General features: G+C 51.7%; 10 protein-coding genes across 10 annotated transcripts; 3 read left to right on the top strand and 7 right to left on the bottom strand.

Moving 5' to 3' along the window:
* Positions 1 to 680: 680 nt before the first annotated feature.
* Positions 681 to 1,171, bottom strand: Aud_007815 (uncharacterized protein; the record flags this gene model as incomplete). Its single annotated transcript, XM_043292703.1, has 2 exons — positions 681 to 757; positions 805 to 1,171. The coding sequence occupies 2 exons, from the start codon at positions 1,169 to 1,171 to the stop codon at positions 681 to 683; spliced, it is 444 nt and encodes a 147-aa protein (XP_043148638.1).
* A 1,053-nt stretch (positions 1,172 to 2,224) lies between these two features.
* Aud_007814 (peptidase S41 family protein) lies at positions 2,225 to 4,431 on the top strand (the record flags this gene model as incomplete). Its single annotated transcript, XM_043292702.1, has 5 exons — positions 2,225 to 2,495; positions 2,541 to 2,795; positions 2,840 to 2,966; positions 3,019 to 3,883; positions 3,928 to 4,431. The coding sequence occupies 5 exons, from the start codon at positions 2,225 to 2,227 to the stop codon at positions 4,429 to 4,431; spliced, it is 2,022 nt and encodes a 673-aa protein (XP_043148637.1).
* Positions 4,432 to 4,507: 76 nt separating this feature from the next.
* Aud_007813 (uncharacterized protein) lies at positions 4,508 to 5,371 on the bottom strand (the record flags this gene model as incomplete). Its single annotated transcript, XM_043292701.1, has 1 exon — positions 4,508 to 5,371. One exon carries the CDS (start codon positions 5,369 to 5,371, stop codon positions 4,508 to 4,510), a length of 864 nt encoding a protein of 287 aa, XP_043148636.1.
* A 254-nt stretch (positions 5,372 to 5,625) lies between these two features.
* Aud_007812 (beta-glucosidase) lies at positions 5,626 to 8,222 on the bottom strand (the record flags this gene model as incomplete). The annotated part of the gene is made up of 7 exons (XM_043292700.1): positions 5,626 to 6,919; positions 6,966 to 7,128; positions 7,175 to 7,421; positions 7,479 to 7,701; positions 7,747 to 7,799; positions 7,847 to 8,040; positions 8,087 to 8,222. The coding sequence occupies 7 exons, from the start codon at positions 8,220 to 8,222 to the stop codon at positions 5,626 to 5,628; spliced, it is 2,310 nt and encodes a 769-aa protein (XP_043148635.1).
* A 1,260-nt stretch (positions 8,223 to 9,482) lies between these two features.
* Positions 9,483 to 10,592, bottom strand: Aud_007811 (uncharacterized protein; the record flags this gene model as incomplete). Its single annotated transcript, XM_043292699.1, has 3 exons — positions 9,483 to 9,762; positions 9,807 to 10,182; positions 10,232 to 10,592. The coding sequence occupies 3 exons, from the start codon at positions 10,590 to 10,592 to the stop codon at positions 9,483 to 9,485; spliced, it is 1,017 nt and encodes a 338-aa protein (XP_043148634.1).
* A 902-nt stretch (positions 10,593 to 11,494) lies between these two features.
* Positions 11,495 to 12,454, bottom strand: Aud_007810 (HPP family protein; the record flags this gene model as incomplete). The annotated part of the gene is made up of 2 exons (XM_043292698.1): positions 11,495 to 12,136; positions 12,188 to 12,454. 2 exons carry the CDS (start codon positions 12,452 to 12,454, stop codon positions 11,495 to 11,497), a joined length of 909 nt encoding a protein of 302 aa, XP_043148633.1.
* A 754-nt stretch (positions 12,455 to 13,208) lies between these two features.
* Aud_007809 (uncharacterized protein) lies at positions 13,209 to 13,796 on the bottom strand (the record flags this gene model as incomplete). Its single annotated transcript, XM_043292697.1, has 1 exon — positions 13,209 to 13,796. The coding sequence occupies one exon, from the start codon at positions 13,794 to 13,796 to the stop codon at positions 13,209 to 13,211; it is 588 nt and encodes a 195-aa protein (XP_043148632.1).
* Positions 13,797 to 15,495: 1,699 nt separating this feature from the next.
* On the top strand, positions 15,496 to 17,053 carry Aud_007808 (uncharacterized protein; the record flags this gene model as incomplete). Its single annotated transcript, XM_043292696.1, has 4 exons — positions 15,496 to 15,520; positions 15,576 to 15,946; positions 16,004 to 16,140; positions 16,189 to 17,053. The coding sequence occupies 4 exons, from the start codon at positions 15,496 to 15,498 to the stop codon at positions 17,051 to 17,053; spliced, it is 1,398 nt and encodes a 465-aa protein (XP_043148631.1).
* Positions 17,054 to 18,345: 1,292 nt separating this feature from the next.
* Positions 18,346 to 20,025, top strand: Aud_007807 (MFS transporter; the record flags this gene model as incomplete). The annotated part of the gene is made up of 5 exons (XM_043292695.1): positions 18,346 to 18,513; positions 18,562 to 18,641; positions 18,688 to 18,963; positions 19,014 to 19,807; positions 19,856 to 20,025. The coding sequence occupies 5 exons, from the start codon at positions 18,346 to 18,348 to the stop codon at positions 20,023 to 20,025; spliced, it is 1,488 nt and encodes a 495-aa protein (XP_043148630.1).
* A 33-nt stretch (positions 20,026 to 20,058) lies between these two features.
* On the bottom strand, positions 20,059 to 21,544 carry Aud_007806 (putative MFS transporter; the record flags this gene model as incomplete). Its single annotated transcript, XM_043292694.1, has 3 exons — positions 20,059 to 21,101; positions 21,150 to 21,357; positions 21,401 to 21,544. The coding sequence occupies 3 exons, from the start codon at positions 21,542 to 21,544 to the stop codon at positions 20,059 to 20,061; spliced, it is 1,395 nt and encodes a 464-aa protein (XP_043148629.1).
* Positions 21,545 to 21,675: the final 131 nt, after the last annotated feature.

Genomic DNA, 21,675 nt, shown 5'->3' with positions numbered 1-21,675 from the left:
CAGCCTTTCAAGGCCTTTTCTTAGCTTTGGCATTGTGTGACAGTGCTTGCCGATCGGTACTCTCTGGCGGCACTTGTGGCCCAGTCTTTGCTAAGCGGGTGGCTGTGCAATTATATTTGCAATTATCAGCAGTCGTGAAGCTTATTCTATATCATTGCTATTCTTCAATGGTGTTGATTGGTGATAGAAAAGGAGAAGGTTTCAAAATGGGGGCGAGTAATCTGCCTTGCCATTATAAGCGAAGGTGAAATGTATGCAACAACACTGTCTGGGAGAGGTCAAGCGCAAAGAGCATATACAGGTACTTCCTTTGAACAAAAAATTGGTTTGCTCAGTTTAGCCCCCTCATCCTATGTTCGGCATCTTCAGTCGCACTGATCGCCGGGATGGATACGGCGTCATACTGTCACATCGATACCGACCTATAGTTGCTTTCAAGACATTGACAGCATGGCAGAATTACTTCTACCGGTCGGTAGCAATCGACAGCGCCCAGAACCGTTTTGTTACGAAGAAATGCCATGATATTGGTCCCAGAAAACACTGCAGGTCCTAATTACTCTAGATGCGCGAAGCAACTATAGGAGAAGAAAACATACGAGACGGGCATACCCAAGCAATAGACCATCACTATGCATCGTATCAACAGAGCAAGAAAAATGCACAACGGGCACAAGCAATCATAAAATACATTGAAGAAGGGCAATACCGCCCGACGCAAGGATCACATCCAAGCCTGACACCGGCGTTGTGCTCCCTACGAAAGATCAGCAATGCTCGACGGCAGGAATCGCACCGACATACCTAGACTCGGCACCGATCCATCTGAATTGACTTGACTCAAACAAAGCTGGGTATAGGAACCCTGGACAGTTTGCAATTGAGACGCTGCATCGGGGCATAGCGCCGAAGCACAGTCGGCGATGGACGGCGCATTCCCGTTACTCGAGGTAAAGCTGCCTGATTGGCAGATGCAGTTGATGTCGGATGGCTTGCTGCTAGTACTGGCACCCTTGCCGCATTTTCCTTGGGCAGAATTTGTAAAGAAGTCGTTGAAGCAGGGCTGCATGCATGAGGGAAGACTCTTGACCCATTTGTTGTAGGATGTGGATGAGCTAGCCAGAACGGTAGCACTGAATGTGAGGAGGAGGAGAAAGAAGAGAGATCGCATGCTGACAGAGAGTGTGAGATGATGAAGGGCAAAATTATTCCTATACTGATGAGAATGGAAGACTGGTAGATAGATTCGGTCACTAGTTGTTTAAGCGTGATGGCTGACGATTCTCATCAGCATCACACTGACACAAAACACAGAGTTTGTTCCCCTGAGCCGCATGATCCAAGAGGAGCGCGGACCCTGAGCCCGGCCCAGGACGGCTGTTGCTGATTGGCGGATATATCAGCCAAGACCCGACGGTGAAGAATTATTGGTCTGTGGTTATTGGATAAGGGGTCCGGACGGCTTTTAGATCCAAGCGGGGGTGGTGGCTATTAATGACGAAATCAGTCAGAATTCGGAACGCGGGGAGAATCGATTGTTGAAGACGTCTTGAAACTACAGAGGATCTGGCTGCCATGAATTCGCAGATTCCTATTAGAAAAATTTTCGTTATAGTCAGCCCTTGATCAGGATGATTTTCTTCATGGGAGCAGTGCCGATTGTATTCCATTTGGTCCAGAGCATATACGTAAATGCTAACTCAACGAGCAACAAGCACCTTTTCTAGGGAGAGATGGAAGATGCAATATGAAAGCCCAATCCTCTGTTGGTCGAGGTTTGGAATTCGCCAATCATGCAATAACATTATGAGGTAATGTCGTTTTGTTAGTAACCGCCGTACGTGACACTGGAAAGTCAATTATTGGGTTTGAAGGGAGAGACTATTGTTTGACAAGGCAATTAACCGGTTGTCGTGGAGATTCTCCTCAGCTGATTACTCAAGCTTATACCAGAGAGGCATCGACAAGGTCTTTACGTGTAGCTGGTTACACCAGCTAATCAACAGGAAACTTGCTTGAAATGACGACTTCAAGTCCTGGTGGATCTGAACTCCACAGCAACACATCATGCGCTATAAAAAGAAAGATCCGCCCAGATCAGGTGTCGATCAGTCTCGTGGCCCCTGAGACTGTGAATATGACGGCTCATATCGGCGACATCTGTTGAAATTCAATAAACAAACACAACCATTCTCCCTCATCATCCTCCATCGCTCACATCGTGATGCATTACCGATGGGTACTCTCATCGCAAATACTGGCACTAACATGCCTTGCAGCCCAAGCAAGTCAAATACAAAATAATGGACGTCAAATCGAGCCTTGTGCTCAAGTCTCCGATTGGATTGCCCAGGCAAAGACGACCAAAGGAATCCCGGGAAACCTGGTCTATGGATGTCTGACTTCGATGCCGTTCGATGCCGAGGATGCCGTCAAGTTTGTCGACGAATATCGCAAGTATCTGCAATTCCAATCGACGATCGAGAGCTTGAAGAGTGTGTGCCGTGACCATTGCAGACGAACGTCGCTGACTCTGGCAGATCCCCCGGACCAATATTCCATGCCTTTGACAGATTTGCTGGGTGGTCTGGACCATATCAGACACAAGGCTCAGGGTCGCGGCTACTCCAGCCATTGGGATTTCGAATTAGATCTGCGACAACACATCAACTCAGCACATGACGCCCACCTGGCTCTCCAGCTCTGCTCTACAGTGCTCTTTCGCTTCTCCAACTCGGTTCCCCTGGTCTCGCTGTCTTCGGACGGCCTGGAGCTGCCGCAGGTATACACACTCGGTTAGTTTCTCGCGACGGTGAAGCGACGCTTGCTGACTCGATAGATGACGCCCAACTCTTGACCCGAGGAGTCCAGTCTGTCTCGCCAGTAGTGTCTATAGACGGCCAGGACGCTGCTCTGTATCTTGAAGCGTTTTCCTCCCAGGCAGCTCTACATGACCCGGACGCTCAGTATGATCTACACTTCATTCAGGTACACGGAAATCTAACCAACTATACCCAGGTATAACACAAATTTCCCGTCTCTAGCCAGTCAAATCGCCCTAGGAACGCCCCGCAACAACGGACTATGGTCACGGAATTTAGGGGAGAAGTGGACTGGCGACCGGCTCACACTCACCTTTGCCAACGGCTCTTCCACTGAGAGTCACAGAACAGCCGATCTGATACCACTGGAATTCCCATACCGCAATGGCACCGCACTGTTCAACGCCCGCTGTCGTAAAGACCCCGTTCCAGCGACGGCCGTCGCCGCATCCGACAGCGGGGGCTACCCTAATACAACCTGGTCTAGCTACGGCGGATTAATAGCGGGATATTTCTCAGAGGAAGAGGCACTTCAGGACGTTGGCGTGCTAGCCGTTACCACCTTCTCGGTTAATTCCGTGACCCTGCAGCAGGTCAGTGTGGACTTTTTGCGAAATGCGACCGAAGCTGGCAAGAAGAGGATTTTTCTGGACCTGTCCGGCAATCCTGGGGGAAGCTTGACTGCCGGCGTGGACCTCTTTCGTATCTTCTTTCCGGATGTGGTGCCATACACGGCGACTCGGCTGCGGGCTCACACCGGTGCAGAATTCCTGAGCAAAGCTTTCTCCGGACTGGCGCAGTTGCATCGCAAGTTGCAGTTCGAGCTATGGGAGGGAAACCCGTTTTCCTGGCAGGCGGCAGTGACGCCAAACCAGGATGACAATTTCAAATCGCTGGAGGCCTGGTATGGACCGTATGAGATTGACGGGGCGCCATTGTCCAATCTCTATGCCAATTTCAACTTCACCAGCATCTCCACGACGTACTCTCCGATCACCGGATACGGTCCGATTCCATTAGACCCTTCACAAAGATTATTTGCCCCGGAGGCCATCATCATTGTAAGTCGTTCTTGCCTAAGACGAGGCAAACGCTAATAGAGCAGATCACGGATGGCAATTGTGTCTCGACATGTGCCTACTTTGTCGATCGAATGCAGCGGCAAGGCGTTCGAACGGTCGCATTCGGCGGAAGACCTCAGTATGGACCTATGCAGGCCATCGGCGGCACTCGGGGCGGCCAGAATCTGGCCTACGGTGGGATCTACTCCTATGTCGAAACGGCGCATGGTTTGATCCGGGAGTCTCTGCAGAATGGCTCGTCTCCTCTGATGTCAATGGAAGAATGGGCGCAATTCAACAAATCGATCCCCGTCGACCCGGACGAATTCCCCTTCGTCTTCGGAGGAGGAGTCAACCTGCGCAACGAGTACGCGCCTGGCGACGACAAAACGCCTCAGCAGTTCACCTACAAGGCGGCGGACTGTCGGCTGTTCTACACAGCAGAGAGCTGGTTCTCGCAGGAAGCGGTGTGGCGAGCTGCAGCAATGGCCTTATCCGGAGGTAATAGCAGCTGTGTCCAGGGGTCCATGTCCAACGCGAGGAGGTAGTAGAATGCCGTATATTAGTGTATATGTATGTGCAAGAATAGCGATCACAACCTCCGATATGCCCAACTCCCATATCTCACATCTCCCGCCATGAATACCCTATAAATGACGCCACCTCCTCCGCGGCCGGTCTCCCCGACCGCAGCGAAATAATGTACAAGGCCGCATCGATGCCGGTGGTGATGGTCCCGGACGTGACAATACGCACCTGCGACTCGTTCATCCCGGCATCGACATAGTATACAGTGCCCGTTGGACTCTCCGGCACGACCTCCGTCCCTTTCGCTCCTGGTGTCCGACTCTTATACTCGTCGCATAGCTTTCGCAAAGCTCCAAGCCCCAACCGGTGTGATGTTGCTGTGAGTCCATCTAGAACTCCTGTCGCCGCCAGAAGATACGACCCGCTGCAAACAGAAAAAAGAACCCTCTCGCCCATGTGCCCGGGACGTTTGGGACCGAGTTTCGCAAATGCAGATATCAACTCTAACAACTCGTGGAGATGGCCATCTGCCGAGATGTACGGGAGGATATTGTTCGGTCGCGCCCCGGGAACAATAAGCAGATCAAACTCCGTTAGTCTGTCCTTGGCTTCCGCGATGGACAAGTCCCGTTTGATGGTTACATTTTCCTGGGAGGTGGTGAATTCGTCACGGGCGGCTATGAGTGTGGAAAAGCCGCCCTGGAAGAGCACGCCGATCGGGCCGTTGGTGTCGAGAGTATTGACAGAGGGGTAGACGAGGACGAGGGCGGTTGGCATAGTATAGTTGTTATTGTACGGTGCGAGACATGTGTCTGAAGCGGGCGAGTGGGTATGAATGATCCCACTTGCAGTTGCAGATCGAGAGAAACGGTGGAGAGTCTCACGTGTCGTCGCGCTGTGCTCGTGTCGGTGTTGGGGAACTCGGGGCTGGCGCGGAATCTCTCCGTCAACAAATGCCATTGACTTTTACGACAAGTTGGTGTCGCGTGTGGTTTTTCAACAAGGTTGGATCCAAATCGTTAGTCTGCTGAATATCCTTGTCCTGATTGACTCCTCTTTATATAATACAGAAATGTCAACCAGAGGAATGCAACCTCGAAGATGGATGATGTCATGAATCTCGTCAAGCCAAGGGAGAAAATGAGGAGAACCGTATATCAATCGACTCTCTTATTATTCTCATATACCTAGACATTACTGACTGTGACTGCTATCTACAGAGTAAATGACCCCTTCAAAGGAAGATCGCGACTCGACCGTCCAACATACAGCTGATACGTTCCCCGCTGCAAGGACCACTGCTGGGCCCCAACATCCCATGTGCTCAGATCACGTCGATTCAAGACGAAGTGCACCCGTGCAGTCTCACCTGATGAGACACTGACCTTCTCGAATCCACGCAGTTGCCGAATGGGACCATTGGGGATGCCGACGTAGAGCTGTGCCACCTCGGCACCGGCGAGAGGTCCAATGTTCTTGACCTCCGCAGAAACGGTGACAATTTCATCCCAGAGATGAGGGTTTCCACCTTGCTGGATAGTAGCGGACGGAGGATATTGAGGAGATTTCTTAGGACTGCTTATGCGCAGGCCGGAATACTCAAAGCTTGTGTACGACAGTCCGAAGCCAAACTCGAACTGTGGGGTGATGTTGGCCTTGTCAAAGGCGCGGTAGTCAATGTACACTCCTTCGTCAAAGTCCGACTGTGGGAACAGTCCGTATGGGGTTTCTGGCAGGGACGGATGCAACAGAGCACCGTAGTCCTCGGCTTTCTTAGCCACCGTGTACGGCAGTTTCCCGGACGGATTGGCCCGGCCGTAGAGCAACTCTACCAATGCCCTCCCACTGTCCTGACCTGGTAGATGAGCGAAGATGACAGCCGTCACATTCTCATGGTTAATCCACTCGCCGACCACTCGGATCCCGGCGTTGTGGATGGTGACAATAGTCTTGGCGCATTTCCCAGCGACGTTCTTCACCAGGGTATCGCTCGAGTTGTCAGCCAGTCCAGGACGGTCCCACCCTTCTGTGGCGTAGGCGTTAATGAAGACCAGGCACGCGTCAGAGGTTGGATCAACGGCCGGATCCTGTGATGAAAGATCATACAACACGGAGGTGCCATCCTCGTAGGCCTGGCGCTGGATGGCATCTATGGGAGCGTCGACATACGCAGCGTTATTTGCCCCAGAACCGCCTGCAACCCACAGGGTGTGGTTTTCCTGAATGCTAGGGCTGTATGTCATCCAGTTAAAGTTTTGCTTCAGCGAATCCGGTCCTTTGGCATCGTATCCAAACACAGAGAGCAACTGAGGTGACTTTAGTGGTAGTGCGCTGTTGGTGTTTTTGACGAGGACATGGCCCTCAATAGCGCCTTGGAGTAATGTCTGCTTGAAGGAGGCATCCCTTCCTATTACCCGCTGATGAGGTGCATATATGTCGATGGGCATGCCGACTCCAGGAGATGGAAAGTCGGAATCCTGGTTCATTTGATACCACGAAGCGATGATCCTGTTTTTGTCAGTCTGGGTTGGAGAATTCAGCAGGGCCAGACTACCTTGTGGCCATGTCATCAAGTCTCGACGCGTCCATCGTTCCGTTGGAAATAGCCGTCGTGAGATTGGCTCCCCATGTTTCGGTTTCAGGCATCACCATGTCCAGGCCAGCGTTCGCACCGGCGATGCCAGCATGTTGAGCGCCCCAGTCGGTCATCACATATCCTGATCGGTTCAGCTTTAGCTGCAGATCGGAATGAAGACAACGTACCTTGGAATCCGAGCTCGGTCTTCAGGAGACCATTCAGAGTCTTACTGTTTTGACAGCCGTAGGAATTGTTGACGCGATTGTATGAGCACATGATGGAAGCACTGCCGGCCAAAACGGCATCCTGGAAGGGCCAAAGGTACAGCTCGTGCATGGTCTTGTCATCAATGTTGGAAGAGACTGCCGCGACATTCACGCCGTCGTCGGTTTCCGGGTTTCGGTTTGTCTCTTGTTCATTCACAATGTAATGCTATTATGAAGAGTGAAGGGTCAGTTGCTGACCCGGGGATTTGTTGAGCTGACTGACCTTGGTGCAAGCTGCAACCCCAACTGACTGTGACCCATCGACGGTCTCATAGACAAGGGCGCCGCTCAGATACGGATCATTCGAGAAACCCTCCCAGTTGCGTCCGCCTTCAGCCACACGACCCAGGGGACCAACGACGGGCCCAAGCATGACATTGACTCCTTTTTTACGGAACTCTGATGCCATATGGATTGCCCTTTGCTTAGCTAGACCTTTGTTCCAGCTGCGGACGGTCAGTATTATCCGGCCGATTGGACAGGAACCTTACCTGGCACCAACATGTAGTCCGCTAGGCCAGCTGCTCACGTAGTCGGTTCCCCTCTACTGACATTAGTCATTTCCTGCTGCTGCTGCCTGTGTGCACTCACAAGACCATTGCCAGCGTCAGATACACACAACCCTGGAAAGTGGAGTCGCGGAATAGCCGCTATGTTACCAGAACAGCCATTATTGGCGTCGGTCCCCGCAGTGAGGTTGACTTTCTCCTCTGGGGTGAGCTGGGCGACAAAGTTCTTCGCCTTTGCATAAGCGGCAGCCCAGGAGCCAGTTCCAGTTCCCTCGGCTGGTTTAAGGTCAGTGCTAGGTCTATGCAAGGGAGAGCGACATACGCGATGGATATACAGGAGGTGACTGTCCATAAAAGTAGGTGTCACTGGTGATATTCTGCTCCGTTGGAGCAGACAAGCACACAGACGCAGTGGCCAGGAGACCTGCGAGACCTGCGAGTCCTAGGGCTGAGTGCATTTCGACATTTCGACCTTGCCTTGTTGCCTGCTAAGGTGAAAGTCCCCAGGAGTATTGCCCCTCCTTATAGTCGTGCATTCTCTCATTCTACCCCTCACGTCGACTCAGTCAGGTATGTAACACGACCGTGCCACTCACTCTACGTGCCGATTCCCAAGCCGTGCATGGCTCGGACAATTACCGGCGAAATTCAAGATCTGTAGAACAAGCTTGATGGCGCTTGGCTGCCATCTTGACTTAGGCTGACATCCCCACCTACCGATTGTTGTCGCCTTCCCCGCAAACCCCAGATCTCCACAATTCCCCAAAGTAGCGATAGCCCGCATTCGAGCATCGATAACCCCAATAGCAACATGCGATCGACAGATCATTTCCTTGCTTCTCTTAGTTCCTGCTGATAAATCACACCTAGCATTGACGGACGGAACAATTCCACCCGAGATTGACCGTCAGTGTACACTGCACTGGCGAGGAAAACTCGAGAAATTTGATGGATCGACGCAACCTCCCGGTAAAACTTCGGCTGAGGGCTTGCCTTCAATGGCAAACTGCAGGATTCGACAGTTGCTGTATTTCCTGACTGTGGTGATATGGGCCAAAGCGAAGCATGCCTGTACTTGATGACCAGGAGTAGTGTGCCACCAGACTACCCCTCCAGAGAAGAATCGACTCGTCTTGATCCGTAATCACACATTCTGGGGTTACGATGGCTCGCTCATGGTGCTGTCAGTGATCAGCCTAAACATATCGGCACGGTAACCGAAGAATTGGGCACGTCCTCCCGAAAAAAAGGCAACAGTTTACGGATACGTCGGCTACAAAGACAGCCGCTGTCTTGACAGATTGGGGGCTTTCAATGGCCTCGGCGAACTCGCCATAAAGTCTCTGCCGATACTTGATTGGAATACCCTTTTCCCCGCATCCTTTCTAGTCTGGGTATTCTCGAGTCGACGGATATAGCGGATGTTCTCCGTGAAAAGCAGTTGGTCTCGCTCTTTTCCATCTTACAGCGGACCATCGGGAATAAGGGCAACCAAGGAAATCATTTATATACATGCAATCATAACAGGCTATAGTACAAACCGCAAAGCATTACTAGTTGTGAGGTACACCACCAGTGCTACAGCTCCATCTTGATTCGATCACCGCCTACACCCCGGGCCTTCAATTAACCCTCCATATGGGCCATAAAAGACTCAGGACCGCAATGTAGAACTTGGTGCGGGGATCGTCCAAATGCAAGTCAGCCGAGTGGTCGAGTTACTGCAGGTCAACCCGGCCCCGGCGGTGGTAGTCGACGCCAGGCTGATCCTGATCGGACGGCGTGCTGGTGAAGAGCGTCACCTGCATGGTGGGAAGCTTCTCCTCCAGCGCCTGGACGTGATATTTGAAGGCGCGGGCCTGGCTACTGCGGGATCCGTGGATGAAGTGGACCCTGCGCTGGTTGGAAGGGGAGTTGGTGATGGTATTGAGGATGGATATCAGTGGAGTAACGCCGACACCGGCCGATCGGAGCACAATAGGATGGGCGGCTTCGGTACTGGACAGGAAGAAGTCGCAACACGGGTGAGAACCTTCAACGACGTCGCCTTGGTGACATCGTGCAGGACGTTGGATACGTATCCGGGGTGTCTCTTGGCGCCGGGAGCCCAGGGGTTAAGGCCGGATTCCTTCTTGACGCCGATACGGTAGTAATCCGAGCGAGGGGCATCACTGAGAGAATTCTGTCGGGCCTGGGGATACTTCAATCTCGGCACATCAACACGCACGGAGATGTACTGGCCTGGCTTATAGCTAGGTAGCGGCTTGCCATCGACTGGCCTGAGGTAGAACGAGGTTATCTCATCCGACTCGCGGACCTTCCTGGCCACGCGGAACTGGCACCAGTTGGTCCAGCCTTGGCTCTCCTTGTACAGTGTGCCTTTGCGGGCAATCATGATGTTCGCCAGCGCCCAGTATGCTGCGGCTCACGCGTCGAAGATGTCATCAGTGCAGGCATCGCCGAGAACCTCCTCCATGGCTTCCAGCAGGTAGTTCCCACCGATCTTGTAATTGTCCGGCTAGATGTAGAGAGACGCATGCTTGGTAGCCGTTGACCTGGTTGGCCGTGTTGAACACGTTGTTGAGTTCCGGATGCTCGGTCAGCATGTTCCGGTAGAACGTGGTGGTGATAGCAGCGCCATGTTCCTGTAGGATAGGGACATTGGCCCTTATGAGCTCAATCTGCTTAAGAGTGAGAGGGGTTGCAGAAGAAGGGGCAGCTTCCTTGAGGGATGGTTGCTGCTTCCGAGCATTGAATGTCCTGTAGATGAAATAGCTGACCATTGCGGCGATTGCGACTTGCGATGCGATTGCAACACAACGATCCATGAGGGATCGTTGCGACGGATATTCGACGGAGTATTGAGCGAAAATGACTGCTCGAACAGACCAACTGATTTACATTTTCAATCGATGAGCAGCCGAGTGAAAACTATTGTAAGATCTTCCCTAGCAGAGGCATTGAGCAGTGGCGTTGGACAGTTTGATGTATTCAAAAGTGACACTATGACGTGTCTAACAGATCACTTAGCCACTTCGCTGCTATCTCAGGGTTATGCTGATGATGAACGGAACAATGATCTACTGGATATCAATCGATCAATCACCTTAACGGTACTGACGTGCCGCCACTGTGAGAGATCGTCGTCTCACTATATTTTGACGTCGTGGTAGCCATCATGCAACGGACTATCAAGGCACGTCACCTTCCAAGCTCGCTCGATGCTTGTTAGTTCCATCAAATTGAAATAACCACTAGACTTGAGTCACTGAGCGACAAGGCTTTTTCTTGCGTTTTCCTCATAAGACCAGGCCATCGGGATGACTCCATCTGCCAGCTGTACCTTAAAAGTGCAAGCCTGACCAACGGGACGACAAAGTTTTGGGCTGACCTGGAGGCAGATTGGTGGATCTTGTTTTCATTCCAGGAGATCAGGTTCTACAGCGTCGGAAAGGGTAGCTTCAACAAGGTCTTCACCGAGGCATCGGACGAGTGGAAAACAGTGGATATTCCGCCGCAGGCATCCACTATGTAATTGACAACATCCGATCAGATATTTGCGCAAGGTAGTTTCATGCCCAATTTCTCAGGCTGCAACTCTAACCATTATACGTAGCCTTTCGCGGAAGGGTTCATCATTACCCAACGGGAAATGTGGCGTAGTCATTACATATCCCAATTCTGGATGAAGATCCGCTGCAAGTGGTCTGACACTGTGGTCGACAGTTTGCTAACTTTCAGGACTGCTGTTGTCTCCAACACTGCTCTCGTACTGCTCCGGGTCTCTCAAGCGATCCCTTAATACCTCGAGGATACCCTTCTCTTCAAGCCCCAGCGTGAACCCATCCGGAATCACCACCTGGTTTGGCGTGATGATGATAGAATTCTCCCACAGTAACCCAACCACACGACTGATCCGTCGTTCTCGAGACGCCTGCGGCACCTCCGACGTCTTCTCAATATCCGGTGGACCCTTCTTCCGGCCGACGTCCCGCGGCGTCCACCAGAACATGGGAAACTGACGCTGGATATTGTTGACCACCAACGCGCATCCCAGCATCAGCAATGACCCGATGAGAACCAGCGGGACGAAGAACCAGCCCATCGCGCCGATGGTGGGATCCACGGCAGCCAGCAGTGCCGTGGCTCCCCCCGGTGGATGGACAGTATTCGTCAGGCCCATGACCAACGACGCCAGAGCGGTGCAGACGGCCCCGGCGATCCAGCGGAGGCTCTCAAAGTCTGACCGGAGCATGAACAGCTTGGTGACTCCAACTCCGACCACGGCTGCGAACACATGTCCCAGGATGGAACTGCGCGGTTGAGCCAGCGGGGATTGGATTGTTTGGTAGTCCAGGATCGCCGTTGCGCCCTAGAACGTCAGCACGAGTTGCGGATACGCTAAGGATCGGGAAACACATACCAGGCTAGCAACTACGAGCGGAGGATGATGCGATTGGATAGTCTGGCTGGCCTTGAAGACACCCATCACCAGAATTAGTCCGGTAAACGCGCCGACAAATGCCCATGCGCAGACCAGCAGATTGCCTACTTCCGGTTGCGGGATTCGGCGGTATCCTAGGAACCGCGAGATGGGCCATGGTAGGCGATGCACCTGGGATTCGGGGAGATATCGATTGATGTATCGATCAATGTCGAAATCAATCTCTTGGGCGCTAGGAAGCTTCATTCTATGGACCATTCATTGCAATGGAGACTCGGCAGTTTGGGATATTAAATGACGATGGAAGAAGAGACGAAAATGATATATGGAAGAGCGCAAACATGAGGTAGAAGAAAAACCATAATAAAAAAGTGTAGAGATGCTATACCTTAATAGTGACTCAGGTTTTTAGTTAATCCACGGTGGGGCGCAATTATGTCATACCTTGGGTATACTTTTCGAAATGGAAAATTGGCTCGCGGAAGAGGATAGCCGACCCTTCCTAGTGGCACCGCCACGCAGAAATCAAAGGCAAATGATAAAAGAAAGCCAAGAAAGCCAAGCTGTGTGCCTGGCTCATATATTCCGGCTTGTAATTTGATCGAGTGGATTTTGCTGAGTAAGAGTTGCAGTGTCGCATCACTACCATGAGCGAACGATATAGAGGTCCGCCCCATCTATGGCGGTGTCTAAGAGAACCAGGTGTCTCGAAGCCAAGTGAGCCACTGCCTCCTGGAATTTGGTCCTGACTTACCAGTAACTTGGACTTTACTGCCTGGGACTTATTGGAAATAGACTCGAGCAACTCCGAAGGTGCGAGAGTATGGAAACATCCGTGATCAATATCCGCGACTGTTTGGTCGCCATTTGCGATGGAGACCTGATGCAGCGCGAGCTCCCATCTCCGTAGTAACTCGTCGGCGGTATCGATCGAGATAAAGTGCTTGTCAAAAAGCCGCTTCCAAGCCGACACCATCCCGAGTGATCGCACAGGTAAGTCTTAACGCTTGAGAAATCGCGGATTGCCCCCAGAGAAGAGGGAGACGTAGTTTGCCTTAGTAGGCTCAAGGAAGGGCGAAATATCCAAGCGGATCGCGCTCTTGCAGATTTCATGCAGAGACGGACTGATTCGAGCCACGTTTTCAACCTGGAATTGGTCACAGGTGGTGATGGAGCCAGAATCCTCTTGGATCCGGCAGACTAGCTCCAGCACCCTATCTTGGGGATTCACTCGGATCCACAACGGATAGGCAGCAAGGGTTGGAGCAAGCAAGTCTTCGATTCCAGGTAGATCCACTTGACGACCATTACTGAATAGCTCCAGAATTACATCCCTGCAATCAAGCATGTTGCTGATTGTGGGAGCCAAAGCGATATTGAGACGCGCAGAGATGGGCTTGGTGCTACTGGGAGTAGTTAACCAAGCTGGGACGGCTATCGGTTCTACAACATGCGGCAGACTGCCGGTCACGAATGCGTTGCACAGCTGGTTAGTACGAGTCCAGATCACCTGGGCTTCGGACACGGCCAGCATGCGTGTCCAGGTCGCTTCTTCGCCGCCAACGAGGTCAAGATTTTCCTCTGTCATTTTCTGCTCAAATATGACTTCAAACTGGCGGAAGGATCTGTGCCCCAGCCGAGATGCTCTGGTTTCCATATAAACTGTGATTCAGTCGCGAACATCTCCCTGCGCAGGCGGCAGGTGATTGATCTATCGGTACTCGAGGCGTAGGCTTGTCTTTCGCTTTTACTCTCCCCATCCTTCACTCAAGAAACCAGCTTCATAGGATGGTCTTGAACAGCAGTCATTAGGGATTCAGAGGAACGGAGTTAGTCCAATCACAGTACATCAACATTTTCTGGTCCTTAAAAAGTCTGAGACCTCTTAACTCACTTCGGACTACGAGAAAGTTGCTCTTTATCATGGAGCCATTAAAACAAGAGTGTTGAATCCGCATCCAGTGCCAACTGGATAATAAGCGTCTGTTCAACAGGTTTTGAGAAATTTCTGGGGAAAAAGCCATTGATCTCAACGGATTGAAGTAACATATAATAAGGAAGTCTTAGGAAATAAATGATTCTCGCATGTCCTATCTAATATGGAATCTCTCCGGCTATGCAGCGGCGTTTGTCATTATATGTCAGGCGGACAACACCCAGAAATTATAAACCTATGCCAACACCACAGAGTCGCGAACGGCATAATCAGAATAAATAGAATAACCATTGCCCACTCCAGCTTGAGTGATTCGCCGATATCTAAGGAACCGCAAGAGGGAGGGTAGCGCAGACATTCAGTAGAAAGAAATATAGTCAAAGGTGTGGATGTGCTAAACCAATTCAAGTTTCGCCTCAGGGTCCTTGAAGAAGTCTTCTAGTATTTAATAAAAAGTGGAGTGTAATTACGTCGTAATATTGGGCGTAGGAAAAGTAAGATTGACTGGCAGAGGAGAATATGTGGTGAGATTCTTCACAAGGTAAATGACAAAACAAGCTCCTTGTAGTGTGCTATTTGGGGAGCCTAGTGCATAGCCTCAGTACTAGACAGTCTAGGCCCAGTCAATGATCCCACAGTCCAGTCAGAAACACCCCCATTTGTGGGTCATGGCTGAGCAACTCATCCTCACGTGACTTATACGAGCGCAGCCACAATGAGATGACTGATGGATATTTCAGCTGAAGTCATGAATCATGAGCCATCATAATCATCCAGACATGTCTTGAACGAACCTTCTCTAATACAACCTTGAATTCACCAGCACAGTCTGTCATTCTGGGTGACTGGAACATGTTCAGCGACGGGTCTGCTCGCGCCACAAAGTCAAAGGCAAAATGTCACACATGCCGACGGCAACGGATCATCTGTGATGGTGGGAAGCCGTCTTGTATGCGATGCATATCTCGAGGTGTGGAATGTCTGGGATACTCGGCTACACCAATTCGCTGGGTGGCGCCTACATCCGCTGTTTCACCGGAGACACCAAGACCCTCGGAAAATAACCATGTCAAGGGCCAGGAAAGAAGAAGACGAGGACGACCGAAGCTATTCCTCATGCAGGGAGCGCCTCAGTCCTCCAATGCCCGGCCAGATCCACATCGAACCGAAAGTTTCAAATCGAGAAAAGGTACGCATGTGTGCAAGCGTCGTCAGATAGAGTCGTAACTAGAGAGCTCTAACTTGATTGCTGCGACTGCCAGCTGGCGTGCTCGTCTCTCGCTCGAGATCAAATCTAGAAAATCCAAGAATTCCTTGGTCGATTTTTCCGTGTGACTACGAGACGCATAAGATGGTCCTAGAGTTCTCCCATTACTGTATGTGAAGGGCCGCAAGGACAGACTCCATGATCTGAGAGCTGACTTTGTACAGTCAACGACCACGTCTGCCCGGAATTGGTCATTGTAGATTCGCCTCTGAACCCACACCGGATCGATCTCGACATACTCCCCTATGTCCCCGATTTCTTACTCAGTCTCCTGATTTCTGCCTCTGCAATACACCAAGTAATCCAGTCGCAGCCCAATTTGCATCTGATCACAGTCAATCGATCACGGGCCTTGCGCGCTAAAGTCAACCCTGGCGAATTGGAGCCTCTCCAATCGTTTCACCATCCGTTAAGCTCTTTCATCTACAAGCACCGATCGCAGTCGTTACGAGGGTTGAATCAATATTTGTCTGAAGCAGGAGCAGAAGGGCACGACCTGGTCTTCCATACTGTGATTGTGATGCTCATGTCGGAGGTATGCAACAATCCTGTGGTATGAAAGTGTGCATCTAACAGCAGGGTATGGCATTAGATTCAAAGATCGGCGTTCTACAACTGGAAAATCCATTTTGAAGGTCTGAAGAACATCATCGCATGTCAAGGTGGATTTGAAATGCTAGTATCCACCAGACTTGGAAATCTTCGACATGCTTTAGGTCACTTCATGCTGTAAGTCATCTTTCCCGTCGATTGACATGATACTGATGGATGCTTCAGAATCGATGTAATGAGCTCGGTCTTCGTGGCCGCCTCATCCTTGCCACTTGACACTCCGGTGCAGCTAAGATATATCGACTGGCTGCCAGAGATACATGCCCATGGACTGGAAAAAGGATTCCCGTGCCCCGATGAGCTATTGGCATGTATCATCCATACGAACAACCTCAGATTCATCCTTCACCACCATCCCCATGATGACATAGCGCACGTGAACAGTGCTATTCTGGACCTGGTTCGCAGCATCATTACATTCTCTCCAACGGCCTGGGCCGGGCGAGCTCTCGAATCCTACAATGAGACACTGGAAGAGCGTGTGGACAGGCAGCGACCGCGGAAGCGATTGAACCTTGTTCCACAGCCCATTGAAGGCGAGGGCTGGGCGGATCTTGCCGCTGCTTTCCAGTCAGCTACCTTGCTCTACTGCCTCAGGGCCTTAGTCCTCAATCACGGAAAAGAAAACATCTTTCAAGAGATGTTGGGCAACATTTATGAGGGGCTCATCCCGGATGTCCAGTGCCTTGCCAGCGTAACCCTGAGCAACCTTCTCTGTATGCTTCATCCTTTGATGGACCAACCGCTCCAAAAGGGCAAGTCGATGGGCCGCTTCATGTTCTGGCCCGTGTTGATGGCGGGGCTGGAGAGTACCTGTAGCTCTGAGGCGTTGTCCGAAAGACCGTTCATTGTGAGCTCTCTGCAGGAGCTTTGTCGATGTCTCGGCGACATGAGCGCCCTTGATGCGGCAGTGTTCCTCCAGTCGGCATGGAACCTAGACGAGGGAAGCCATTCCGGGAACATGCAAAGAGTGCGTACTTGGGACGAGCTTTTTGAGGGGATGGGCGTGCATGGTGTCTTCTTTTTCTGAGCGAGATATAAGCCAGAGGGCATTGAGTACATAGAAACACAGAGGAAGGCACATATTCAAATGCATCTATAGAGATCAATTAGAGATCAATTTATGAACAGGCGGCAGGGTATACCTGTGAGCCGGTAGCCAGTCTTGCGTGATAACTGCCCCGTAGAGATGACGTAGTAGTAGCAGACAGTTAATCGGACGTAACAAGCTTTATACCTCGCACCTACGTAGTTGCTGAGCTGAGGAGATTGAAGATATCTTCGGCTCTATTTGAATTGTTAGATATGCCCAACAATTGTTAACCTTTGTGTGGGGTGGCCGTCGCACAGATATTTGTAGAGATATCTATACATCAATCTACTTCAATATGCCAAGGGAAACCCCAACTTGCCAATGCGGGCATCAGCAACGGTAGTAATTCTATTCTAGTTTATATTAAATAAAGTCTCTGAGACACTCAGTGTCTAATGACGTCGTGCCATGCCAGGGCTGAGGCCAAGCTCCCTGGTTCTTATCTCCTGTCTTTATCTCTGCTTATCTTTGTTTCCATCACTAACCCGAATGCTCGACTCCGCGGAAATGAGCCACCGAATCGCCAATGAAGCCCTGGAACTCTTATCAAGCAGGATGCCATGGAAGTCAAGCCTTTGGGATACATCGACCAGTCAGAAGATGTACAGATATCGGTTCGTTCTTGGCGGTGGCCTCGGAGATCCAAGATATGGCCCGATCAACGGGATGGAGTAGATAAGGCCGGAAACGAGATGTTCCAGTTCTACATATCTCTTACGTTCTGGAGCATGAATGGTCATTGCCCAAGACGTCGTGGCGTCTGTCTTCCCATGGCTCTAGGCATGGGAATCGCTGCCTGGTTGTACTGCCGCGACAAACGACTGTATTTTCCAGGATATTGCCGGCATGCAGTCATTCACTTGCGATTTTGACGTTATCCCTGTCTGCTCTTCTGAAATATTGCTTCTTCGCATGCTTTGAATCTTTTGCAGCTGGCTTGGCTGATCTTTTTATCGTTTTTCGAGCTGCTTGGCAGACCGCTCCGGCTCGATGCTTTCATACCGCATCTCCTAGGAGTTGAGGATAAGCACTTTCCCTTGATTTTCTGTTGCTAAGTCTTTTAATATCTCCGTGGAAGATGGAAACCGCATTTATCCATGAAATGGCTGCGATACTGGTGCTCCGGTCAAGCATTATATAGTTTCTGGCCACCTCGGGTTGCAAACCATCCCTGACTTCATCTTAATTGAAGCACAATTTGCAGAGACAGCTCTTGAAGTTGATGCAAGATGGAAATGTTGAAACTGGTATTTGCCAGCCCCGAGATCAACCCGGTCAACCACAAAGCAAGGTCGATTCCATTGTTGAATCCCATTGATCGCTATGGTCGTGTCTTCTTCTTCTCCTGGCTAGGATTCATGGTGGCATTCCTCTCCTGGTATGCATTTCCTCCGCTGGTAAGTGGTCTCGAGCTTCATAATAGTTGGCCCCTCTAACAGGCACAGTTGAGCGTCACGATCAAGAAGGACCTGCATATGACGCAAGACCAGGTCGGCAACTCCAATATCGTGGCTCTACTGGGAACGTAAGTACCCTTGCGCCGTCAGTCAGATCGTTTGCTAAATAGACAGCCTTCTCATGCGGTTCATTGCCGGCCCCCTGTGCGATCGGTTCGGTCCGCGATACGTCTTTGTCGGATGTCTCCTCTGCGGTGCCATCCCCACCGTCATGGCCGGACTAGTCACCTCTCCCCAAGGACTAATTGCCTTGCGTTTCTTCATCGGGATTCTCGGAGCGACCTTTGTGCCGTGCCAGGTCTGGTGCACTGGCTTCTTTGACAAAAACGTGGTAGGGACAGCAAACGCTCTGGCTGGAGGATTCGGCAACGCCGGCGGTGGTATCACATAGTATGTTCTTTTCCAGTCGAACTCCTTGTGTGCAAAGCTCATATCATCAGCTTCGTTATGCCTGCCATCTACGACTCCCTCGTTCACTCGCAAGGACTGACTCCCCACCGTGCCTGGCGTGTCGCATACGTGGTCCCGTTCATCATTATCGTCACACTCGCCCTGTCGATGCTTTTCCTCTGTGAGGATACCCCGACGGGTAAATGGTCGGAGCGACACAGCAACAATCCCATTCTTCAGAGCAATATCGTCGACCTCCACCGGACCAGCGGATCCGGCACCCCGTCCAGCACCAACGTCTCCACCGTGCCGGAGAAGAAAGGTGCCTCCACGCCGCAGATCGTCGACACCGAAGCGCAACAGGTGATTGATATCAGCCTTGCAAACAACGAAATGATTCAGAAACCCACGCTTAGAGAAGCACTCCGTGTGATCTTCTCCCTGCCAACGCTGGCGCTTGCTCTGCCGTATGCCTGCTCCTTCGGCGCCGAACTCGCCATCAACTCCATTCTCGGCGCGTATTATCTGAAGAACTTTCCCAGCCTAGGTCAGACCAAGTCCGGCCGGTGGGCTGCCATGTTCGGGCTGGTCAATGTCGTCTTTCGCCCGGCGGGCGGGTTCATAGCTGATCTCATCTATCGGTATACCAAGTCGGTGTGGGGCAAGAAAGTTTGGCTGGTCTGTCTAGGGGTGTGTACGGGAGCAATGGCGCTGGCTGTCGGACAGTTAAACCCAAAGAGTGAGGGACTGATGTTTGGACTGGTGGTGTTGATGGCGTTTTTCATCGCGGCCAGTAACGGGGCAAATTTCGCCATTGTGCCTCATGTGCATCCAACCGCCAATGGTGAGTTCAGGGCACGCTATTCTGTCAATCGTATGCTAATGGATTCAGGAATCGTCTCGGGCATTGTCGGGGGAATGGGTAACTTTGGTGGAATCGTCTTTGCGATTATCTTCCGCTACAACGGCACACACTACGATCGTGCCTTGTGGATTATTGGGGCGATAGTTGCAGGGGTCAATCTTTGTGTTTCTTGGATTAGACCTGTGCCTCGGACATAGATTAGTTTTCCACAATGGGATATTGATCGATCATCATTCATCATCGTTCTTCGCCTGTCTCACTTCCTCCTGCACTTCGCTGGTCAGCGTCACAGCCAGCACAGACGGAATGACAACAACCAGCGCCCCCATACACAGTCCCCAGTCCATGGCAAACTGCGTCATGGCCGGCTTGGCCATCGCATTCAACCGCCAGGCCATTGCACCCCCGGTCGCCTGGAACGTCTTGTACGCACCGACCAGAATGGCCGCTACGGCGGGCGAATTCGACCGAGCTCCCATAAGCCAGTAGCAGAATCCCTGCCAAAAGGCATCGTACGCTCCGTAGAAGATATACAAGAAGATCGGACCAGTTGCTAGCGAGCTCTGCGTGTAGTCGATGTCCTGCTTGTGGCCATGTGCCCTGCGCCGGTCATACCATTTCTGGAACGCATACCCCCCGCCCCAGATGGCCATCCCCGTCACGAAGAGGAAGAGCCAGCCCACTCTGGCCCGGTTCTGGCGGTTCACCCGCGGCATATCGAGAATCAGTCCGATGATAAGGCCGCCCAGCATCTGTGCCATCCAGTACAGCGCCCCGTTGAGGGACCGCGTGCGGATGTTGAAGGTCATCCCGTTGACGATGTTCTGCTGGTACGAGTAGAAGACGTTGGCGCAGAAGAACATGGGAATCATGCAGAGAACGCGCCAGTCGGTCAGTGTCTGGACCGTCAGTTTGGCGGTTCGGTGCCAGTTCGTCTCCGTCTCGGGCGTGGGCTGCAGTCCTTGCACGCGGACGGAAGCCGGCGGGCAGATCAGGGCACCTAGCAGCCAGCCGATGACCATGATTATCAGCAGGGCGATGTAGGTTCCGTCCGTGACCGTTCCGCTGTGCGAGTGGTAGTTGAGACCGAAGCTGGCGAGGGAGCCCACGCCGCCGCCTAGGTTGAAGATGATCCAGAATGCGGCAATGGCCCGGCCTTTTTGGGATTCAGGTACGTACGTCGTCATGATCGCGCCTTGAGCCACCCAAAGAAAGGACGCTCCGATACCGAGAATGGCGCCGGCGGCGATGACAAACGCTCCGTTGGCGGTATCTAACAGCGTCAGTATGTAGGGGTGAATGGGAAGGAACGTTCTCATACGGCTGAAGCATAGTAGACTGCCCGAGTACAAGGAGTAAGTCCATCCTCCGATCAGCAAGCATACTCGAGGTCCGACTCGATCAAAGATTGGTCCAACGACAAATAAAGCCGTAGCAGCAGTCGCAGCCAGCAAGGCTACTGTGGCGTTCGCGGCAACTGTAGGGTCAACCTGTCCGGAGCCTCCCAAGCCAGAGAGAGCGTTGTACATCTGAAGATTAGTGAGTGACTTGAGCAGTTGGAGGAAGACCTACCCCTGGGCAACAGAAGCAGATGAAGCTAATGAGGGTGATCTGGAACCACGAGTGCGTGTAGATCCGATATGGAAGCGATCGCTGCCGGGAGACTTCTCCAGCCTCCACGGCAGCATCATCTTGATGAATTTCGTCGTGCCCCATATTGGCTGTCGGTCAGTCAGACCACTCGATTGTAGAAGAGAATAGAGGAGGGACAGTGGTTTTATCTCGCCATCGTGAGGCCTGTGTGACTCTTGTCCCTTGCTGCCAAAATGCGGAGAAACTAGACTAAT

This window comes from Aspergillus udagawae (genome assembly GCF_001078395.1).
Source record: "Aspergillus udagawae IFM 46973 DNA, scaffold_6, whole genome shotgun sequence".
NCBI lineage: Eukaryota > Fungi > Ascomycota > Eurotiomycetes > Eurotiales > Aspergillaceae > Aspergillus > Aspergillus udagawae.
Note: the sequence above shows the minus strand (reverse complement) of the source record. Positions and strands in the feature narration are given on the sequence as shown.